Raw genomic sequence first — 21,985 nt, 5'->3', positions numbered from 1 at the left:
CAGATGCTGGAGATACAAGCAACACACACAAAATGCTAGAGGAAATCAGCAGGCCAGGCAGCATTTATGGAAAACAGTACAGTTGGCATTTTGGGCCAAGACCCTTCAGCAGGACCGAAGAAAAAAAGATGAGGAGTAGATTTAAAAGCTGGGGGGGGGGGGGGGTGGAGGGAGAAGCACAAGGTGATATGTGAAACTGAGAGAGGGAGGGATGAAGTAAAAAGCTGGAAGTTGATTGGTGAAAGAGATACAGGGCTGGAGAAAGGGGAATCTGATAGGAGAGGACAGAAGGCCATGGAAGAAAGAAAAGGGGGGAGGAGCACCAGAAGGAGGCAACAGGCAGGCAAGGAGATAAGGTAAGAGAGGGAAACAGGGTTGGGGAATGGTGAAGGGGAAGGGGCAGGGCATTACTGGAAGTTCGGGAAATGGATGTTCATTCCATCAGGTTGGAGGCTACCCAGACAGAATGTAAGGTGTTGATCCTCCAACCTGAGTGTGGCCTCATCGTGACAGTTGAGGAAGACATGAATTGACATATCAGAATGGGAATGGGAAATGGAATTAAAATGGGTGGCCACTGGAAGATCCCACTTATTCTGGCAGATGGAACGTAGGTGCTTGAATAAAAGGTCTCCCAATCTACATCAGGTCTCACCAATATACAGGAGACCACACCGGGAGCACCAGACACAGTATATGACCCCAACAGACTCACAGATGAAGTGTCGCCTCAACTGGAAGGACTGTTTGGGGCCCTGAATAGTAGTGAGGGAAGAGGTTCAATTTCTTGAACTTCCAGTAATGCCCCCCTTCACCATTCCCCATACCCTTTTCTCTCTCTCACCTTATCTCCTTCAGGTCTTTGAGGCACACACGAGCCTCCAAACCAACACAAGGTTGTGGTCCTCTGGAGTTAACCTTTTAACCTGATGCATGATCAATCTAACCCTTTCCTTCCAGGTAACCCATAATCCTCCATTTTTTTTAATCCAAGGGCCAAAGATTTCCTAAATGTATCTGCCTATACTACTTCCCCCAGCAGTGCCTTCCAGGTACTTACCCCTCTCTGTGATATCTCCCTTAAACTTCCCTCCACTCACAGTAAAAGTGAAACAATGCAGGGAAATAACAACATTCAATCATTTGATTGTGAGGTCGGGAGTTCACCTCATTGTATTAGGGAACCATAAGCTGTCCTTGAACCTGGTTGTACAATCTTTAAAGCTGTTATATCTTCTTCCGGATAGGAAGGGAGTAAAGAGAGAATGTGCTGGGTGGATGGGGTCTTTGATTGTGCTGGCTAATTCACTGAGGCAGCGAGAACTATAGACAGAGTTCATAAAGGCAAGATGGTTTCCATGATGAATCCGAGGCAAGTATTTCAGAGTAACACACTTCCAAGGAAGATGGTGGAAGCAGATCCAAGAACAATGTTGAAGGACCATAGACCATCTGCAGGCAGATGGGACGAGTTTGATGGAAACACATACAGCATTGTCGTGGCACCACTCAGCCAGATTTTCAGTCCCCAACCTTCATCGCCGCCTTCGATTCGGCCAGCGGCAGGGGGTCATCAAACTTGAATATGGTATTGGAGCTGTGTTTAGCCACACATTGTAATTTAAAGCAGGTAGTGCAGGGGGCTAAGCACACAGCCTTGTGGTGCACCTGTGTTGATGGAGATTGTGGAGCTGTTGTTGCCAATCCAAACCGCATAGGATTTATCAACCACTTTGTCCAAAGTGGACACAATTGCATAAGGAGGTATTGAGGCTTACGTCTTGGACTTATAGATTAGTTTTGTGTGGATGATAGTATTGAATGTCGAGCTGCAGTCGATAAGGAGCGTCCTGATGTATATGTCTTCGCTGTTCCTATGTTCCACGTTGAGTGAGGGGCCGATGGAATATTTCAGATGGACCCTGTTCCTGCCCTGAAATACTCTATGAGTGAAGCTGTATAGATTCGACAGGCCTAATGTTGCTCCATGTATGTTTGTGATAAGGGACAAGCCTCTCGAGAACTTCACACGTCAAAACACTGCGGGACACGGCCACGGAGAGCCGGACTTCGGTGTCACCAACCATGTGCGAAATTCAACGATTGATGTCCCATTCGGCCAATCAAAAGGCAAGCTGCTCAAATCGCCAATCCTCGCAGACGAGGGGTGGGCCATCACTTACCGCTCGGGAGACGGCGCAGGGATCGCATATGATTGACACTATGAAACACCAATTCCCTCAAGCCGTTGAGGATTTCGCACCAATTACCGTGGGCCTTGGCCCGCGGGGGCGGGTGTAATTGTGGCGGTGGAGAGGGTGCGGGTCTGTTGTCGGTGTTGGTGCCCTTTGTTGTAGCGGTGGGCTCGGCGGTTTCGTGTTGTGCTGGAGCTCACTGAGGGACGTGGATCTTCCTGCTTCTGACACAGTGCGGGGGAAGCGCCGAGCCGATTGAACGGCCCACGCCTCATCCATGATAATTCAGCGCTGACCCGTGTGTGTGCATCCATCCTGGGCTCCCTGTGGCCGATGTCCGTCGGCTGAAATAAGGTAAGGGACAAAATCCGCCTCCTGGCTTCCCTGCGAGCGGTGGTGATGAGATCAGGAATATTACTTAATAATGGGTGGTTGGCATCAGAGGCCGCTTGAAATACGCAGCAAGTCCGCCACCATCCATCAGAGAGAGGTTGAAGCTTCCTATGTCAGAGCCGTCATTGGGTTTCCTTACTAACAAAACATGAAACGTATGGCTCATTTTCTACACTCTTAACACATTTCCAGGTCTAGTTTCTCAACCAATGGCTTTGTTCTGTGTATTGATCAAAAATATAATTATTTGTTAAATCTTAGGTTTTTTTTGAAAGAAATTTATTTCCACATCCTTTAAAAATAATTGTAAGTAGGCCTAATTACATTAATGCATGTTTTCTCGTCAGTCTGTGCATTAATTAATTAAATACTATTTAGTTACACTATTTGTAAAAAAAAATTAGTCCTGAAGAAGGGTCTCCGTCCGAAAAGTCGACTGTTCATTTCCATGGATGCTCCCTGACCTGCTGAGTTCCTCCAGCATTTTGTGTATATTGCTTTGTAAAAGAAAAATCCCGTTTTTGTACTGACATCTGAAATATATTGATGGAAAGCGTAGTTTCATATTTGAAACAGCATTTATTTCCAGACCTCCCTATTTATCACTTTAGATCTGACAAATTTGCAAGTGGAATTCCAACATCTGAAATAGAAAATATTCCAATAGATAAAAGAAAGGAATAAATAATACAAATAATATAAATAATACAAATACCATTTTAAATTTGCTAACATTTTTCTTGGGAGACAACAAAAGGCATTTAGAGGCAAACATGATGATATATTTCTAAAAACTAGACAAGTGTATGTATTTTTAATCATCATATATTTTGTTTCTGAAAGCTCTGTGTACCATTGAAGTTAATGGTTTAATTTTTCTGCATGTCATTGGCCTGTGACATATTCTCTGAAATATTCTGAGAGGTAGTGTCTTCTACACCATAACATCTCTGATAAATTGTCTTCAGGAGCAACTGTGCAACTCTTGATATCCTGCATAAACAATGTTAATGAATATGTAAAGGTATCAAAAGCAGCCCAAGTTAGTGATCTGCATATCAGTAATACTTGCTTTTTTTGGGCATACAAAGGTATGGCGGACCATTGGTGCAGCAGTTTGTACTGCTCTCAGCCTGTTCCATCAACCTGGATTCCAAATATGGAATTTGCGCAATCCTCTTGTGATTACATGGGTTCTATCCAAAGACATGGCAGTAGGTTACTTGGTCACTGTAAGTTTCCCCTTTATCTGGATGTATGTTTCTCCAATTACAAGGATGTTTGCAGATCTTGAGGACCTCAGTTATAGGGAAAGGATAAAAGGACTTTATTTCCCAGAGTGCAGGAGAATGAGGGAAGATTCCACGAAGGCATACAAAATTATGAAGAGTATAAATAGGGTAATTACAAACAGGTTTTTTTCCACTGAGGATGAGACCAGAACTGGAGTTCATGGGTTAACGGTGAAAGGTGAAATGTTTAAGGGGAACATGAGGAGGAACTTCTTCTGTCAGAGGGTGGTGTGTGTGTGAAATGAGCTGCCAGCAGAAGTGATGGATGCAAGTTTGATTTCAATAATTAAGAGAAACTTGGATAGGTATATGGATGGTGTTAGGGTGTTATCATGGAGTTAGGGTATATAACAAATATTGAGTTCAACAGCAGGCATTCTTCAGATTTGAACATGGATTGTAGATTAAATATAAAATGCAGCCCTGAACAATACTTTTCCTGAAGCTGTGGATACCAGTTGATTGAAAACCAAACAATCCTGATTAACATTTATTTTGAGCGTCTGGAATGTGGGTGCGAAGAAGGAGATGTGTGAAAATTGTATGCAATTCAAAGGAAGCAGTGCAGATGCAGTACAACCATAGAATTGTCCTGCTGTTAACTTTGTTCTTTAGCATATAAAATGTCATATAATATTGGGTCAGGAGTTCTCTTCCTCCAAAAGTGTCTTATTTTGTGGAATAAAACACTAGAGTATTCACTAGCTTTAGTGTCTCTCCTGTGACTGTTCATGTTACAACAGATGGGAGAGACATAGAGGGCTATGGTCCACGGGCAGGTCGATGGGACCAGGCAGTTTATTAGTTCATTATGGACTAGATAGGCTGAAGAATCTGTTTCTGAGCTATAGTGTTCTATAACTTTATGACTCTTAATCTGAATTAATAAAAGACAATATAAGGAAATATGAGGGGCAGTGAGAATGATGTGCTAGTACCTGATACAATCTAATAAGGTGAATGACCTCTTCCTAGATCACAATAAGTGAGTGATTAGGATCACATTTTCACTGAACCTGCACCTGTGCAAATAGAAATGCCCATAACTGAGCTAATCCCACATGGAAGCTAGCCTTGCATTCACCAGAGTGCTGGATGCAGGAAAACCATCAACCCTGTTTGTCACGTCATTGAGTGAACTCATTTTGGGAATTCTATGAGGTTAGCTAAACATAAGAGAAGCCAATCATTACAGTTGCAGGTGACTTCAACCTACACCAGATGCAGGCCACCCCCCAGATAACAAACTAGTTCAGTTTCCCCAGACCAGCGTTAGTCGATTTTGGCCATGTTGATTAATACGCAAAAATCGTCTGATATGGTAACTATAACTCCCACAGAATTGTAATGAATGGTATCAAAAACACATGGTTATTTAAGAAAAAGCAATTACTGAAAATGGAAAGAGGGAACTAGTTTTACCTTTAATAGGAAGAAACGTTGCTTCTCACTGTATCTCGGTACATGCTACAATAGTAAACTTAATTATGGGGCATTTGTATTCTGGGGATAGCCTATATAGGAGAAAGTCCAAATGGATGTAAACTAACGGCTTCTCCAAAGCATAATGCCCTTGATATTATTCTGCATAATACAAACATAATATATTCTAAAAGAAATCTATCTAATTTGTATCTGAACAACTCGATCTGAAAAAATGTTGCAAATGAATTGCACCGATTAGGCCATCAATCAGATTTTATGAAATGCACACTTCAGCAATAATTTTATGCTGTTATAATATGATTGCTTTGGGTTAAATTATTAAAAGGGTGCTGCTGTCTAGAATTAATAGACAATAGTAATAAGTATGAGCAAAATGGAGCATTTGAAAACCAGAGAAATCGACTAACTTCTATTTAAAACTACGATAGAAAATTCTGGAAACCCAGTTCTTAGGAAGTGTCTTCAACCTGAAATGTTAACTCTGTGTATCCTTAAACAGATATTAAGCATTTCCATCATTTTCTATTTTTATTCCAGATATCCAGCACCTGCAGTCTTTGATTTGCAGTAAATTAAATTTAAATTGATTTCCCTTCCCCTCAAATACTGTTGGCAACCTCCATAAAGAGAGAGGTAATGAATGTTTGGACAAAAATCTGTGATATTCATATCGAATAATTATATTTCATAGTCTATCCAGATAATTTATTACTTTGCTGAATTAACTAATTACATATTATAATTAGATCTAATCATTAGAGCAGCCATTGTGTGAATGGACAATATTAGGGTAGTCAGGCTTTGGCTCAACAGGCTTTGGTGAGAACATGCACAGGCTAGAACATAAATTTGAGAAGTTAGAGGCATAATAAGTGTAGTCAGGATGATAGTTCAGGCAGTGGATTGTCCTCCTGTAAGATGTGGGATTTCTAAGGTACCTAACAATCTCCCTGTTGACTACATCTGCAGGAAGTGCACCCAATTTCAGGTCCTGACTGACAAGGTCACGGAGCTGGAGGTGGAAGCACTCAGGATGATCCAAGAGGCTGAAAACTAAGTAGTGACTATTTTACTGAGGTGGTCACACCCAGAGTACAAGCTTCAGATAGTAGGTGGGTGACCACCGGGAGAAGGAAGTTGAGTAAGCAGTCAGTGCAGGGTTACCCTTCTGGCCATCCCCCTCAGCAACAAGTACACCCCTCTGGATAAAGCTAGGAAAGACAGCGCACAACAGCAGCAGTCAGGCCAGTGGACCTGCAGCTGGCTCTGAGGTTTAGCAGGGAAGAGTAAAGTTAGGAGGAGTGATAGTGATAGGAGATTGAAAGTTAAGGGGACAGTAGATTCTGTGGCCACAAAACACAGGCCAGGATGGTGTGTTGCCTTCCAGGTGCTAGGATCCAGGATTTCTTGGGGCTGCTGCAGAAGATTCTCAAGAGGGAGAGTCAGCAACAAGAGGTTGAGGTGCACATTGGCACCGATGACAAAGGTAGAAAGAGGGAAGAAGTCCTGCGCAGTGAGTATAGGGAGTTAGGGAAAAGGTTGAAGAACAGGACCTCCAAGGCAGTAATCTCTGGGTAGAAATAGGATGATGGTAGAAATTAATGAATGGCTGAGAAAATGGTGTAAGGGGCAGGGATTCAAATGTCTAAATCCTTGGGATCTCTTCGTCTCTTTGGGAGAAGGTTATACCTAACACCAAGGAGGACCAATATCCATGTGGGCATTTTTGCTAGTGCTGTTGGGAGGTTTAAACTAAGTTGGCTGGGGTGTGGGAATCAGAGTGATAGGACTAAGAATGGGGCTATTGGGGTACAAGTTGATGCAGTATGTAGTAAGACTGTAAGGATGGACAGGAAAATGACAGGGCAAAATTCCAGATAGAGGAATGAGATGAAGTGTAACATGGGGCATTGAAAAGGGTAATAAATACAGAACTGAAGGTGTTATATTTGAATGCACACAGTATACAGAATAAGGTAGATGATATTATAGCACAGGTATAGGTTGGCAGGTATGAAATTGTGAGCATCAGTGAGACATGGCTGGAAGAAGATCATAGTTGGGAGCTTCACATCCAAGAATACACCTTGTATCCAAAGGACAGGCAGTTAGGCAGGGAGCCTGTCTGGCTCAAATGAAATCAAATCCTTAGAAAGAGGTGACAGAGGGTCAGAAGTTGTAGAATCCTTGTGGGTCAAGTTAAGAAATTGCAAGGATGAAAGGACACACAAACACAAGAAAATCTGCAGATACTGGAAATCCAAAACAACATCACAAAAAATGCTGGAAGAACCAAGCAGCATCTATGGAAAAGAGTAAACAGTCAATGTTTTGGGCCTAGACGCTTCATCAGGTCCTGATCAAGATTAAAAGACCCTGATGGGAATTATATACAGGCACCCAAACAGTAGCCAAGATGTGGGATATACAGTAAATTTCAATGGGAAATAGAAAAGGTATGTAATAAGGGCAATGTTATGATAGCCATGGGGATTTCAATGTGCAGGTAGATGGGGAAAATCAGATCCCAAGAGAGGAAATTCGGAGAATGTCTACGAGATGGCTTTTTAAAGCAGGATGTGGTTTAGCCCACTCGAGAAAAGGCAATATTGGATTGGGGGTTGTGTAATGAACCAGATTTGATTAGAGAGCTTAGGAGGCAGTGACCATAAAACGAGAGAATTCACCCTGCAGTTTGAGAGGGAAATTTAAAGTCGGATGTGTCAGTGTTATAGTGAAGTAAAAGAAGTTACAGAGGCACAAGAGAGGAGCTGGCCGAAGTTGATTGGAAAGGAACAATTGCAGGGGTGAAAGTAGAATGGCAATGGCTGGAGTTCTAGGGAAAAATTCAGGAGTCTCTGGATAGATACATCCCAAAGTTGAATAAGTATTTTAATGGGAGGATGAGGCAACAGTGGCTGTCAAGTGAAATCAAAGACAGCATAAAATCAAAAGTGGGGCATTAGTAGAGCAAAAAGTAGTGGGAAATTGGAGGATTGGTAATTTTTTAAAAACAACAGAAGGCAACTAAAAAGAACCTGAAGGAAAGAAATTATTAAAATTGAAGGTAAACTGGCCAAAAATATCAGAGGATTCCAAAAGTTTATTTCAGATATATAAAGAGTAAAAGAGAGGCAAGAGTGGATGTTGGATTGCTGGAAAATGACATTGGAGAGGTAGTAATGGGGTGGGAGGGCAAAGAAATTGTAAGTATTTTGTGTCAGTCTTGACTTCTAGCAGTATGCCAGAAATTTGAGATTGTCGGAGGGCAGAAGTGAGTGAAGTTGCTATTACTAAGGAAAAGGTATTTAGGAAGATGAAAGGTTTGAAGATAGATAAGTCACCTAGACCATATAGACTACATGCCAGAGTTCTGAAAGAGGTAGCTAAAGCGATTGTGGAGGCACTCGTAATGATTTTTCAAGAATCATTAGATTCTGGAGAGCTGGAAAATTGCAAATGTCACTCTTTACTAAGAAGGAAGGGAGGCCAAAGAAAGGAAATTATAGGCCAGTTAGCCTGACTTCAGTATTTGGGAAAATGTTGGAATCCATTAGTAAGGACGAAGTTTCGGGGTACTTAGAGGTACATGATGAAGTAGGCTAGCATGGTTTCCTTGAAGGGGAATCTTGCCTGACAAATCTGTTGGAATTCTTTGAGGAAATGACAGGCAAGATAGTCAAAGGAGAGTCAATGGATGTTGTTTTCTTGGATTTTCAGAAGGCCTTTGGCAAGGTGCCGCACACAAGCTGCTTAACAATATATAACAGGAAATATACTAGCATAGTTGGAAGATTGGCTGCTTGACAGGAGACAGAGTTGGAATAAAGGGGGACGATTCTGGTTAACTACCAGTGACATGTGGAGTTCTTCAGGGGTCTGTTCTGGGATGGCTTCTTTTCACATTTTATGTCAATGACCTGGATGACAAAATTGATAGCTTTGAGGCCAAGTTTGCATTTGATCAAACATAGGTGGAGTGATAGGTAGTATTGAGGAAGCAGGGAGTCTGCAGGATATGGACAGATTGGGAGACAGGGCAAAGAAGTGGCACATAGAATATAGTGTAGAGAATATTATGGACATGTACTTTGGTTGAAGGAATAAAGGGGTAGACTATTTTGTAAGTGGGGGGAAAAAGTTCAAAAATCAGAGGTGCAAAGGGATTTAGAGTTCTTATGTAAGATTCCCTAAATGTTAACTTGTAGGTCGAGTTGATGGTAAGGAAGGTAAATACAATGTTAGCATTCACTTCAAGAGGACTAGAATATAAGAGCAAGAATGTGATGCTGAAGCTTTATAAGACGCTGCCCAGATTGCACTTGGAGTATTAGGAGCTGTTTTGATTCCCTTATCTAAGAAAAGATTTGCTAGCATTGTAGTGGGTCTAGAGGAGAATGATTCTAGGAATGAAAGGGTTAACAGATGAGGCTCCTACATATATCTTGTGGTCTTACAGTATACGTGTGCATATTTGCAGTTCTGTTATAACAAGTTTCCATAGCACAAATTGTATATAAAAGATTATAAGGATTGGCTTTATTTGTTACAGGTACATTGAAACATAAAATGAAATGCATCATTTGTGTCAGATCAAATCAGTGAGGACTGTGTTGGGTAGCTCACATAGTGTTGCCATCCTTCCTGCAGCAACGTAGCATGCCCAGAGCTTTCTAACTCTAACTGTACATCACTGGGAATGTGGGAGGAAATTCACATGGTCACAGAGAAAACGTACCAACTCATCATAGGCAACAGTGGGAATCAAACCCCAATCTTATGGCTGGCGCTGTAAAGTGATGTGCTAGCTGCTATGCTGCCATGCTAACCCTCCCCCCCCCCCCCCCCCCCCACACACACACACACACAATGACATCGCCTTAATATAATGCAATTGATTAATTAGGAAACATTGGGCCGAATTGGTTGTAACAATTTTGATCAGGAGTTAGAGAAACAATTAAGAATTACTTTAAAAATTGACAAGTAGACAAAATATTTCTGGGAGGGGCTTGTGGGATGGTGTTGGGAGCCCTGTTTGTATGTAACCTCTCTGGAGTCACTAATTTTGCTTAAAAATACAGCCTGCTAGTTTCACCTGAGGAGGCCATTCAAAATTGACAAGCAATCGCTTCTATTGACACTTATACAATAATACTCAATTAAAGGAAATAGCATCCAGCCTTTAGTATTTTAAGTTGCGGTAACACAGCAAGATTATAGCAAATAACATTTTGTGAGTCTAAAATTCTTCAGCCCCTAACCTTTTAAACTATTTACACAACTTTTTTATAATACCATTTTCTACAACATACTATTTGCATTCCGAAGAAACTTTGTGTTATAGCAGACCTGTATACAGATGGTTGAAACATTGTTGTTTTACAAACTGTTTCCTTCTTTGATCTAGTTATTATACAGTAGAACATTCACTTCACTTGAATCAGACCACCAGAAGGGTAACAAATGTGTTCTCATATAATTGAACTTTGAGGTTGCCACTAACAAAACCTGTTATTTCCTTGGTCTAGAATGAGGAACATGGATGTAAAATATCATGGATGATACATTGAACAATGTTCAAGTCAAAACAGTCAACGATTGCAATGGCAACAGAGACAGAACATGCTCAAGCACTGCTGAAAACATTCAGCACAGCATCAGTCATTTCAAGTATTGGACTAGGAATCTTCTGCTTCCTCTCTGATCAGTGTTTACAGCTTTCATTAATACAGAGCAACGATTGGCTTAGGGCTCTTTCAGACAACACTGTGCATGGTGTCATCGGACTGTGGTCTTGGGCTATTGTCATTGGATTGAGAAAGAAGAGTGATTTTTATGAGGTAATTTTAGCTGGCCTTCTGTCTTCTGTCATTGACGCTGACCACTTTGTGGCAGCTGGATCCTTATCTTTGAAGGTAAGCACAAAAATTAGAGCAATTGACCTGAAGATTAGTCCATAAAATCTAATTTACTGCATTTCCTGTGAACATATTGTTGCAAAACAATTAAATTTTTGTAACTTAAAAGTAATATTTCATGTAAATATGATATCTACTTGCAGACTTTTAAAGTTCAATGTTCAGAGTAAATTTATTATCGAAGTATGTACGTGTCACCATATACTACATTGAACTTCATTTAATTAATTTTAATTAGTTCAAATTGCAAATAAATAGATTATTTATTCCATGACTCATAGGAACCCAGAAGTTCTGTTACTTTTTAAAATCGAAATTTGGTACCTAAGTTTTTATTGTGGTTGTTAGGAGCTTGAAAGGTATCCTAATGATGGCAGAAGTTAAGGAAATAGATGGAAATAAATTGTGTATATGATCTATTAGAAGCCAGAAAACTAATTTTACTGAGTGATGAGGAACAATATTATGTGATGATTAATGTTCAAAGTAAATTTATTATCAAAGTACATGTATGTGACTATATGCAACACTGAGATTCATTTTCTTGTGGGCATTCACAGTAACTACAATGAAACACAATGGAATCAATGAAAAACCATACATGACAAAACAGATAAACAACCAATGTGCAAAAGACAACAAACTGTGCAAATACAAAATGAAAAAGAAGCAATAATAATAAATAAACAAGCAATAAATATCGAGAACATGAGATGAAGGTCCTTGAAAGTGAGTCCATAGGTTGTAGGAACTCTTGAGTGTTGGGGTGAGTACAGTTGAGTGAAGTTATCCCCTGTGGTTCAAGAGCCTGATGGTTGAGGGCTGATAACTGTTCTTGAACCTTGCAGTGTGAGTCCTGAAGTTTCTAAATTCTTCCTGATGGCAACAATGAGAAAAGAACATAACCTGGGTGTGGGGTTTCCGACGATGGACTCGACTTTCCTTCAACAACACTTCGTGTAGGAATGTAGCAGTGAGAAGAGCACATGGTGTAGTCACCAGAATTGTTTTGCATTTAACTAGTGAAATCAAATTAACAAAAGCGAAATCCATTGACCTTAAGATTTATGCAGGATTATTAGTTATAACACTGTTATCCTTTTACAAGTGACTAAAGCAGCTCTAAATTGGTTACACATTCGTTAGACCATAAAGCAACCTTAATTATTTCTTAGAACTCACACAAAATGCTGTTGGAATGCAGCAGGCCAGGCAGCATCTATAGGAAGAAGTACAGTCGACGTCTTGGACCAAGACCGTTCGTCAGGACTAATTGAAAGAAAAGATAGTAAGAGATATGAAAGTAGGAGGGGGAGGGAGAAATCCAAAATGATAGAAGACAGGAGGGAGAGGGATGAAACTAAGAGCCGGAAAGGTGATTGGCAAAAGGGATACACAGCTGGAGAAGGGAGAGGATCATGGGACAGGAGGCCTAGGGAGAAAGAAAGGGGGAGGGGAGCACCAGAGGGAGGCCAGGCAAGGAGTGATTGTGACAGGGACAGAGAGAGAAGAAAAAGGGGGGGAATAATAAATAAATAAGGGCTGGGGTAAGAAGGGGAGGGGGGCAGTAACGGAAGTTAGAGAAATCATTGTTCATGCCATCAGGTTGGAGGCTACCCAGACGGAATATAAGGTGTTGTTCCTCCAACCTGAGTGTGGCTTCATCTTGACAGTAGAGGAGGCCATGGATAGACATATCAGAATGGGAATAGGACATGGAATTAAAATGTGTGGCTACTGGGAGATCCTGCTTTCTCTGGTGGACAGAGTGTAGGTGTTCGGCAAAACGGTCTCCCAGTCTGCGTATATAAAAGGCCACACCGGGAGCACCAGATGCAGTTTATCACACCAACTGGCTCACGGGTGAAGTGTTGCCTTACATGGAAGGACTGTCTGGGGCCCTGAATAGTGGTGAGGAAGGAAGTGTAAGGACAGGTGTAGCACTTGTTCTGCTTACAAGGGTAAGTGCCAGGAGGGAGATTGGTGGGAAGGGATGGGGGGGGGGTACGAATGGACAATGGAGTCGCGTAGGGAGCGATCCCTACAGAAAGCAGAAAGGGGGGGGGGGGAGGGAAAGTTGTGCTTGGTGGTGGGATCCCAGTGGAGGTGGCAGAAGTTACGGAGAATTATATGTTGGACCCGGAGGGTGGTGGGCTGGTTGTCCTCACCTACCACCCCACCAGCCTCCAGGACCAACATATAATCTCTGCTTTCCGTAGGGATCACTCAAGTATTACTGAAATATTAAATACACAACAGTTACAATAGCAGGATCCTTGAGCCTGGTGCATATGCTTTAGGCTTTTGTAGCTTCTGCACGATGGGAGGGAGAGAGGAGAGAAAGTCTGGGGTGGGTGGTGTCTTTGATTTTGCTGGCTGCTTTCTTAAGGTAGCAAGAAGTGTGGACATAAATTATCACTTCCTAGAGTCAGTGAAGAATTTGTATGTTGCAAACTGTAATGTACATACATTGAGTAAGCATTTTATTGCTGACTGTTTTTGTTATTTATGTGTTAGAATAATTCCAATTAAATTTAATTTTTAAGTTCAGTACATTCCTTTCAACCCTTATTGTAAGTGTTGCAGTATATGACATGACTGTAGGTGGAGCCATTTAGTTTTTAAACACAGGAAATACTGACAATGGTTCTCTGTGATATTCATTATATTTAAGGCAGCTGCTGGTTTTCTACATATTGCCAAAATATTGTCAGAATTGTGTTTCAACTGCATTGTTTTTTCAATAAATCAAATGCCCCAGAGGTGCATTTGCATAGTGCAACTTCCAAATCATAATCAGGTTCATTATCACTGATACTTGTTGAGAAATTTGTCATTTTGCGGCAGCTGGACAGTGCATGACATAAGGTACCATAAGGTACAATAAAAATTTATTAAATAAATGGAGCAAAAGAGGAACAGCAAGGTAGTGTTTATGGGCCATTCAGAAATCTGTGTGTCTTCGTGATAGTAATGAGAAGAGGGCATGTCCTGGGGAGTAATTATTGTTGGATGCCACATTCTTGAGGCTTCACCTTTTGAATATGTCCTCGTGGTGGGGAGGGTTGTGCCCACAATGGACTAGCTGAGTCTACAACCTTTTGCAACCTCTTTTAATCCTATACATTGGACCCTCCATACCAGTCAGAATACTCTCCACCATACATCTGTAGAAATTTGCTAGAGTCTTTGATGACATACCAGATCTCAAGCTTCTAATGAAATATAGCTTCTGACCTGACTTCTTCATGATCGCATCAATGTGTTAGACTCTGGATAGATCCTCTGAAATGTTGATGTCCAGAAACTTAAAGCTACTCACGCTTTTCACTGCTGCCCTGACAATGAGGTCTCTTGTTTATTTTCCCAATTCCCCTTCCCGAAGTCTGAAATCAATTCCTGGGTCTTACTGACATTGTGTAAGGTTGTTGTGACTTCACTCAACCAGCCAATTTATTTTGCTCCTGTACGCCTCGTCGCCACTTGTCATGAATTCACTCTGTCTCTAGCAAATATAGCAAACTGCAGGTCCTCTGTTCATTTGGAAGACAGTACTCAGATCTGAGCAGTGACAAATATCACATACAGAGCTCTTTTGACTTTCCCAATATTCAGTCAACCTTACAGCAGTTAGACTTCATTACATACAAGGTCTTTATCAGATGGAAGACAATGTGGAATAATGAGTTGTCATCCACTTTGATTAAAAAAAATAGAGGCAAGGGAATGTAAATCACAAAAATTTAACTTCTGGGAGCAGGAAGTAATTAGAAAATCAACAGTGCATTGGTCTTTATTGAAAGTGGCTTACTGAAATCCTGTGAATGGAGATTGTGGCTGCTTTGTTGTGTACCGGTCTGGTTACGCTGTCAAAGAATGGAAATGCATGTGAGAGAGGGAATGCATTAAACAAACTGGTCCTGTGGTCTTCAAGGTTTGGAAGAATGAGAGGTAATCTCACTGAAGTCGATGAACTCTTACAGGGTTTGATGTGTTTACCCTGGAAGTAAACATGGAAATGTTTACACTGGTGAGTGCATTTAGAACCAAACACTGCACTCAGAATACAGAATCAACTGTTCAGCACAATTCTGTACCCATGAGGGCTGAGGAGACTTATTTAAACTATAGTTGGGGAATCACAGCATAGGGTGGCAGAGTAGCATAATGGTCAGCACAATGCTTCACCGTACCAGTGCCACTGGTTCAGTTCCCACTGCTGCCTGTAAGGAGTTTGTGCATTCTCCCCGTGACCGTGGCGTTTCCTCTGAGAGTTCATTTTCCTCCCACAGTCCGCAATTTTTAGCTCAACTGGTCATTTTAAATTGTCCCATGATTAGGCTGGGGTTAAATCGGGTTACTGAGTCACATGGCTCGAAGGGCTGGAACAGCCTAATCCATGCTGTATCGCAAATAAATAAATAAAATGATCAGTTTAATATGGGCAAGTATCAAAAGTAAAAATTTAGACATAGTAAATGTTTTACATACATGGAACACCTAACTCCCTCAGGCATTAGTTCTGCACCATTTTAAAAAATTCTTTTTTTATCCTTTATATTTGGACAGGTGAATTTATTTGAACAGAAAATATTTGGACATCCCTAGATTAGGTTTCAGGTTCTTTCCCACTCTATTTACTTACCATTCCTTTGCAGACGTTTAGTTCCTCTCACCTAGTTTGCTATCCCAGCCAACCTGCAACGTCTTTCGCCAGTCTGATAATTCTTATAAATGAATGGATGTGCATGTGATAGAGGGAGGGCAACAAAGGTTGTCCTGTCACCAAGCTCAGATAAGTTACACCCCTTCATTCATTCCCTACTCTGTTGTAGTTAGTCAGATTTTGTGCCCGTTATAGAGGTTAAAAGAACTGCTTGTCAGTATAGTTGTTCTGATGCAGGGGTTCCCAACCTGGGGTCCATGAACCCCTTAGTTAATGGTAGAGGTCAATGGCATAAAAAGTGGTTGGGAACCCCGTTCTAATGGTTCAATTAATAGATGGAAAATGGCATAAAAGTTGTGGACATTGTTAAACAAAAGCTTGATTTGAATGATTTGAAAATACTTTGCAATAATAGCATTTTCTCTCTCTCTCTCTGTCTCTCTCAGGCTGCATTGCATCTCCCACAGAGGCCTCCACTACATTGTTCCACAGTCATACCTGTGGCGGCCTTTTCAGTGAAACTTGCCATGTGGATATTGAGACTTAAAGATTCTTGGTGCTTCCTTCCATGGATGGTTAGCATTTCTTGGGTCTCCCATCATGTCCGTGATGGCGTCCGCCACGGTCTTTGGTTCTGTCCCTTTGGAAGTACAGCTGCTGTGCCATATTGGACCTACATAGCAATTACATCCTCGTTCCCACACCTTTGCTCTGTTCTAATGTACATGACTGGAACTAAAGAAACAATGTCCATGTCCCATGGAATTGCAATTGATGTATAACACTGTGATGTTTTTTTTAAAGGTACAGCACCCTGCACTGAACTGTGTTAATATGGAAATTCTAACTAGTAGTATACTTTTTGTGGGACTTTGTGTAATAGGGGATCATGGCATTATGCAATCCATTCAAAATCATCATTACATTCCATTCACTGAAGCTGCTTAATGTTTGTGTATTTAGGAAAGTAGCTGTAATACTTTAAACTTGTAAACATGATCAAATCTTCACAACACAACTGGCTTTCAAATGATCAAGTGAATGTACTGTGATTGGTATTTATTTATACAAGGATGTTAGTTTGTTGAAAATAGATGCTATGGTGTGAAAGCACTGGATTATCTATAGTTGTGACTATAATTTATGACACTTAATATTTTGTAAACAGTGAGTAATTTTGTTTATAGTGATCTGAAATACAGGTGTCCCCCGTTTTTTGAACATTCACTTTACGTCAACTCACTGTTACGAAAGACCTACATTAGTTATTTGTTTTCGCTAACAGAAGGTATTTTCACTGTTACGAAAAAAGGCAGCGCACGCCAAGCAGCCAGGCTCCTCCCCCAGAACTGCATTCTAGCCGGCATTGCTTAAACACGTGCCTGTGAGTATCTGTGCTTTATGTCGATTTATTTTGTGCATCCATTAGCAAGATGAGTTCTAAGGCATCAGAAAAGAGTGCATAAGGGTGTTACACTTAGCTTAAAACTAGACATAATTAAGCATTTCGATCATGATGAACAAAGTAAGGACATAGTGAGTTTGGCTAAGGGTTTGTGGAAGTTGATGAAGATGATGTTGAAGAGGTTTTGGCATCCCGTGACCAAGAACTGAGAGATGAAGAGGAAAGGATAACAATTGAAATCAAACGCAGTAGTGAACGCAGAAAGTGAAGTTGTCCAGGAACTGAACAGGAAGCAATTGCGTGAGAGTTTTGCTGCAATTGACAATGCTGCAATGATTGCAGAAAAGTATGACTTTAATTTTGAAAGGGTACGTAGGTTTAGGGCATATTTGCAGGATGGTTTGAGTGCTTACAGAGAACTGTATGATAGAAAAATGCGCAAGGCTAAGCAGTCAAGCATACTGTCGTTTTTCAAGCATTCGACATCAGCCACAACAGACGACAAAACTCAACTTTCGACATCGAGGCAGGCAGACATAGAAGGTGACTTGCCTGCCCTGATGGAAACAGACGACGATGAGATGACACCCCAGTCTCCTCTACCTCCCACCGCCCCAACCTTCGACGACTCAGCCTAACACACCATCATCAGTGTCCTCACTGTCTTCCCGATTCCAGTAAGTGAAACTACACTGGGCGTACATTATTTCTACTTTATATAGGCTGTGTATTTTTGTGTTATCTGGTAGCTTCATAGCTTAAAGGTTACTGGAAAGAATGCTTCTGCTGGGAGAGCTTGCGCCATGTGTTTCTGCTAGGAGTGCTTGCACCGTGTGTTTTTGCCACGAGTGCTGCCGAGAGCGGTTGTGTGAGATTTTCGCTACAGTGGACAGTGCTGCAATAATTGTAGAAAAGTATTCCTACATTATATAGGCTGTGTATTTATCAGATCATTCCTGCTTTTACTATATGTTACTGTTATTTTAGGTTTTATGTGTTGTTTGGCATGACTTGGTAGGTTATTTTTTGGGTCTGCAAACACTCACAAATTTTTCCCATATAAATAAATGGTATTGCTTCTTCACTTTACGGCATTCCGGCTTACGAACTATTTCATAGGAGCGTTCTACCTTCCAATAGCAGGGGAAACCTGTAACTAATAATTCCAAATTAAATTAGACAGTGTTTTCAGTTAAATCCCAGAATTCCATGTGCACTACTTTTCAATTTATTCTACATTGTTTTCTTGAAACTAAATAATATCATTTTACATATTTAAATCCAACCTGATAGAATATGCCTGCTGTATTTTTTTTAAGCCAGCACTGGCCAGTTTTATTAGGTACACCTGTACATCTCATTAATGCAAATTTCTAAATCAGCCAATTATCTGGTGGCACATGAATAAAAGCATGTGAGCAGACATGGTCAAGAGGTTCAGTTCAAGATTGGTTAACATCATTTCCATAACACCATAAGATATAGGAGGAGAATTAGGCCATTTGGCCCATCAAGTCTGCTCTGCCATTTCATCACGGCGGACTCAGTTTTCCTCTCAGCCCCAACCTCCTGCCTTCTCACCAAAACTGCTCACAATACTCCAAGTGTGGCCTCAACAATGCTTTAATTGTCTCAACATCACATCCTTTTATGTTCTAGTCCTGTTGAAATGAATGCTAACATTGCATTTCCTTTCCTCACAAAACACTCAACCTGCAAATTAACTTTTAGAAAATATTGTACAAGGACTCCCAAGTCCCTTTACACCTGAGTTTTTTTGTATTTTCTCTCCATTTAGAAAGTAGTTGATGCACCATCAATAGCTCTCGGAGACGGGAGGCAAATGATAGGCTTTTATTAGCAGCAAAAGTGACCACAACATCTTGGAGACTGAGGGAGGAGCAGTGCCTCCAATCGCCTTTATACAGGGGTCTGTGGGAGGAGCCACTGGAGCAGTCAGCAGAGGGGCGTGTCCAGACATATACACATAGTTTACCACATTAGTCAACCCTTTCGTTCCTTCTAAGTGCATGACCATAAACTTCCCAACACTGTATTCCATCTGCAATTTCTTTGCCCATTCTCCCAATCTCTCTAAGTCCTTTTGTAACCTTTCTATTTCCTCAAAACTACCTGCCCCTCCACCTATCTTCAAATGAGAATCATGTTTATAATCACTGGCATGTGTCATGAAATTTGTTAAACTTAGCAGCAGCAGTTCAATGTAATACATAATATAGATGAAGAAGAAAAATAAAATAATAATCAATTACAGTATACAAATATTGAATAGATTAAAAATCATGCAAAGAACAGAAATAATATATATTTAAAAAGTGAGGTAGTGTCCATTTAGGAATCGACCAGCGGAGGGGAAGAAGCTGTTCCTGAATCGCTGAGTGTATGCCTTCAGGCTTCTATACCTCCTACCTGATGGTAACAGCGAGAAAAGGACATGCACTGGGCGCTGGAGGTCCTTAATAATAGACGCTGCCTTTCTGAGACACTGCTCCCTAAAGATGTCCTGGGTACTTTGTAGGCTAGTACCCAAGATGGTGCCAAATAAATTTACAACTCTCTGCAGCTTTTTTCGGCCCTGTGTGGTCCCAGACAGTGATGTCGCCTGCCAGAATGCTCTCCATGGTACATCTATAGAAGTTTTTGAGTGTATTTATTGACACATCAAATCTCTTCAAGCTCCTAATGAAATGTAGTCACTGTCTTGCTTTCTTTATAACTGCATCAATATGTTGGGACCAGGTTAGGTCCTCGGAGATCTTGACACTCAGGAACTTGAAACTGCTCACTCTCTCCACTTCTGATCCCTCTACGAGGATCGGTATGTGTTTCTTCATCTTATTCTTCCTGAAGTCCACAATCAGCTTTCATCTTACTGACGTTGAGTGTGCTGTTGTTACTGTGACACCACTCCACAAGTTGGCATACCTCTCTCCTGTACGCCCTTTCATCAGCATCTGAGATTCCACCAACAATGGCTGTATCATCGGCAAATTTGTAGATGGTATTTGAGCTATACCTAGCCACACGGTCATGGGTATAGAGAGAGTAGAGCAGTGGGTTAAGCACGCACCCCTGAGGTACACCAGTGCTGATCGTCAATGAGGAGGAGATGTTATCACCAATCCGCACAGACTGTGGTCTTCTGATTAGGAAGTTGAGGATCCAGTTGCAGAGGGAGGTACTGAGGCCCAGGTTCTATAACCTCTCAATTAGGGTTGTAGGAATGAAGATATTGAATGCTAAACTATAGCACCCTGACGTAGGTGTTTGTGTTGTCCAGGTGGTCTAAAGTCGTGTGAAGAGTGCCACTGAGATTGCATCTGCTGTTGACCTATTGTGGAGATAGGTAAATTGCGATGAGTCCAGGTCCTTGCTGAGGCAGGAGTTCAGTTTAGTCATGACCAGCCTCTCAAAGCATTTCATCACGATAGATATGAGTGTCATTAAGGCAGCTCACATTATTCTTCTTAGGCAATGGTATAATTGTTGCCTTTTTGAAGCAAGTGGGAATTTCCGCCGGTAGCAGTGAGAGGTTGAAAATGTCCTTGAATACTCCTGCCAGTTGGTTGCCAGGAGTAATGATATTTCAAGATTCTGGAGTGGTACCGGAAGACTGGAAAAAAAAAGAAACTCTAGGCCAGTTGATCTGACCTCCGTGTTTGGGAAGTAAACTTGTAAACTTTGCCACAAAGCTATCATTCCATCATCCAAATCATTGACATATAGTGTAAAATGAATTGGTCCCAAAACAGACCTCTGTGGAATATCACTAGTCACTGACTCCCTTTATTCCCACTCTTTGCTTCCACCAATCAGTCACTGCTTTATCCATCCCAGTATCTTTCCTGTAATACCATGGGCTCATGTGAGGCACTTTGTCAAAGGCCTTCTGAAAATCCAAGTACACATCAACTAATTCTCTGTCTACCCTACCCTACTTGGTATTTCTTCAAAGTATTTCAAAGAATATGTCAGGCAAGACAACCATGCTGACTGTGGCCTATTTTATCATATGCCCTGAGACCTTATCCATGATTAACTGGCCTATAGTTTACATTTTTCTACCTCTCTCCTATTTTGCAGAGCGGAGTGATTTTGCAATTTTCCAGTCTTCCAACGCCATTCCAGAATCTAGTGATTCTTGAAATACCATTACTAATGCTTTCATAATCTCTTCAGCCACCTCTTTCAGAACTCTGGGGTATACAGCATCTGGTCCAGGTGACTTACCTCTAGTTATGGTAACTTCACACACTTCATGACCCCGGACACCTGAAACTTCCCCATACTGCTCGTGTCTTCCACAATGAAGACCAACACAAAATACTTATTCAGTCATCCACCATTTCATTGACCCCCATTACTCTCTCCAGCATTGTTTTCCAGCAGTCGCTATCCACTCTCACCTCTTCTTTACATTTCATGTATCTGAGGAAACCTTTGGTATTCTCTTTATTATCATTGGCTAGCTTACTTTCATATTCAATCTTTACCTTAATGACTTTTTTCATTACCTTTGTTTTTAAAAGCCTCCCAATCCCCTAACTTACCCCTAATTTTTTGCTGTAATATATGCCCTCTTTGGCTTTTATGTTGGCTTTGACGTCTCTTATTTGCCATGGTTGTGTCATCTTTCCTTTAGAATA

At 41.1% G+C, this 21,985-nt stretch overlaps 1 protein-coding gene across 2 annotated transcripts; it reads left to right on the top strand.

The window, feature by feature from the left end:
- The first annotated feature begins 2,255 nt into the window (after positions 1–2,255).
- LOC132404991 (transmembrane protein 267-like) lies at positions 2,256–18,412 on the top strand. Of its 2 annotated transcripts, XM_059989651.1 has the most exons (4): positions 2,256–2,549; positions 5,864–5,959; positions 10,858–11,244; positions 16,360–18,412. In XM_059989651.1, exons 3-4 carry the CDS (start codon positions 10,903–10,905, stop codon positions 16,693–16,695), a joined length of 678 nt encoding a protein of 225 aa, XP_059845634.1. In that variant the 5' UTR covers positions 2,256–2,549; positions 5,864–5,959; positions 10,858–10,902; the 3' UTR covers positions 16,696–18,412. The 2 variants fall into 2 exon arrangements, with proteins under 2 accessions (XP_059845634.1, XP_059845633.1); XM_059989650.1 differs by lacking the exon at positions 5,864–5,959 and having other exon boundaries at positions 2,257–2,549.
- Positions 18,413–21,985: the final 3,573 nt, after the last annotated feature.

This window comes from Hypanus sabinus, chromosome 14, assembly GCF_030144855.1.
Source record: "Hypanus sabinus isolate sHypSab1 chromosome 14, sHypSab1.hap1, whole genome shotgun sequence".
Classification (NCBI taxonomy): Eukaryota; Metazoa; Chordata; class Chondrichthyes; order Myliobatiformes; family Dasyatidae; genus Hypanus; species Hypanus sabinus.
The sequence above is the reverse complement of the archived record's forward strand: the minus strand, read 5'-3'. Positions and strand labels throughout refer to the sequence as shown.

Excerpts from the sequence above, each read along its gene's own strand:
- LOC132404991 (XM_059989651.1), top strand. The coding sequence starts at position 10,903 with ATGTTCAAGTCAAAACAGTCAACGATTGCAATGGCAACAGAGACAGAA. Across the intron at positions 11,245-16,359 it reads CTGGATCCTTATCTTTGAAG|GCTGCATTGCATCTCCCACA; the intron begins GTAAGCACAAAA and ends TGTCTCTCTCAG.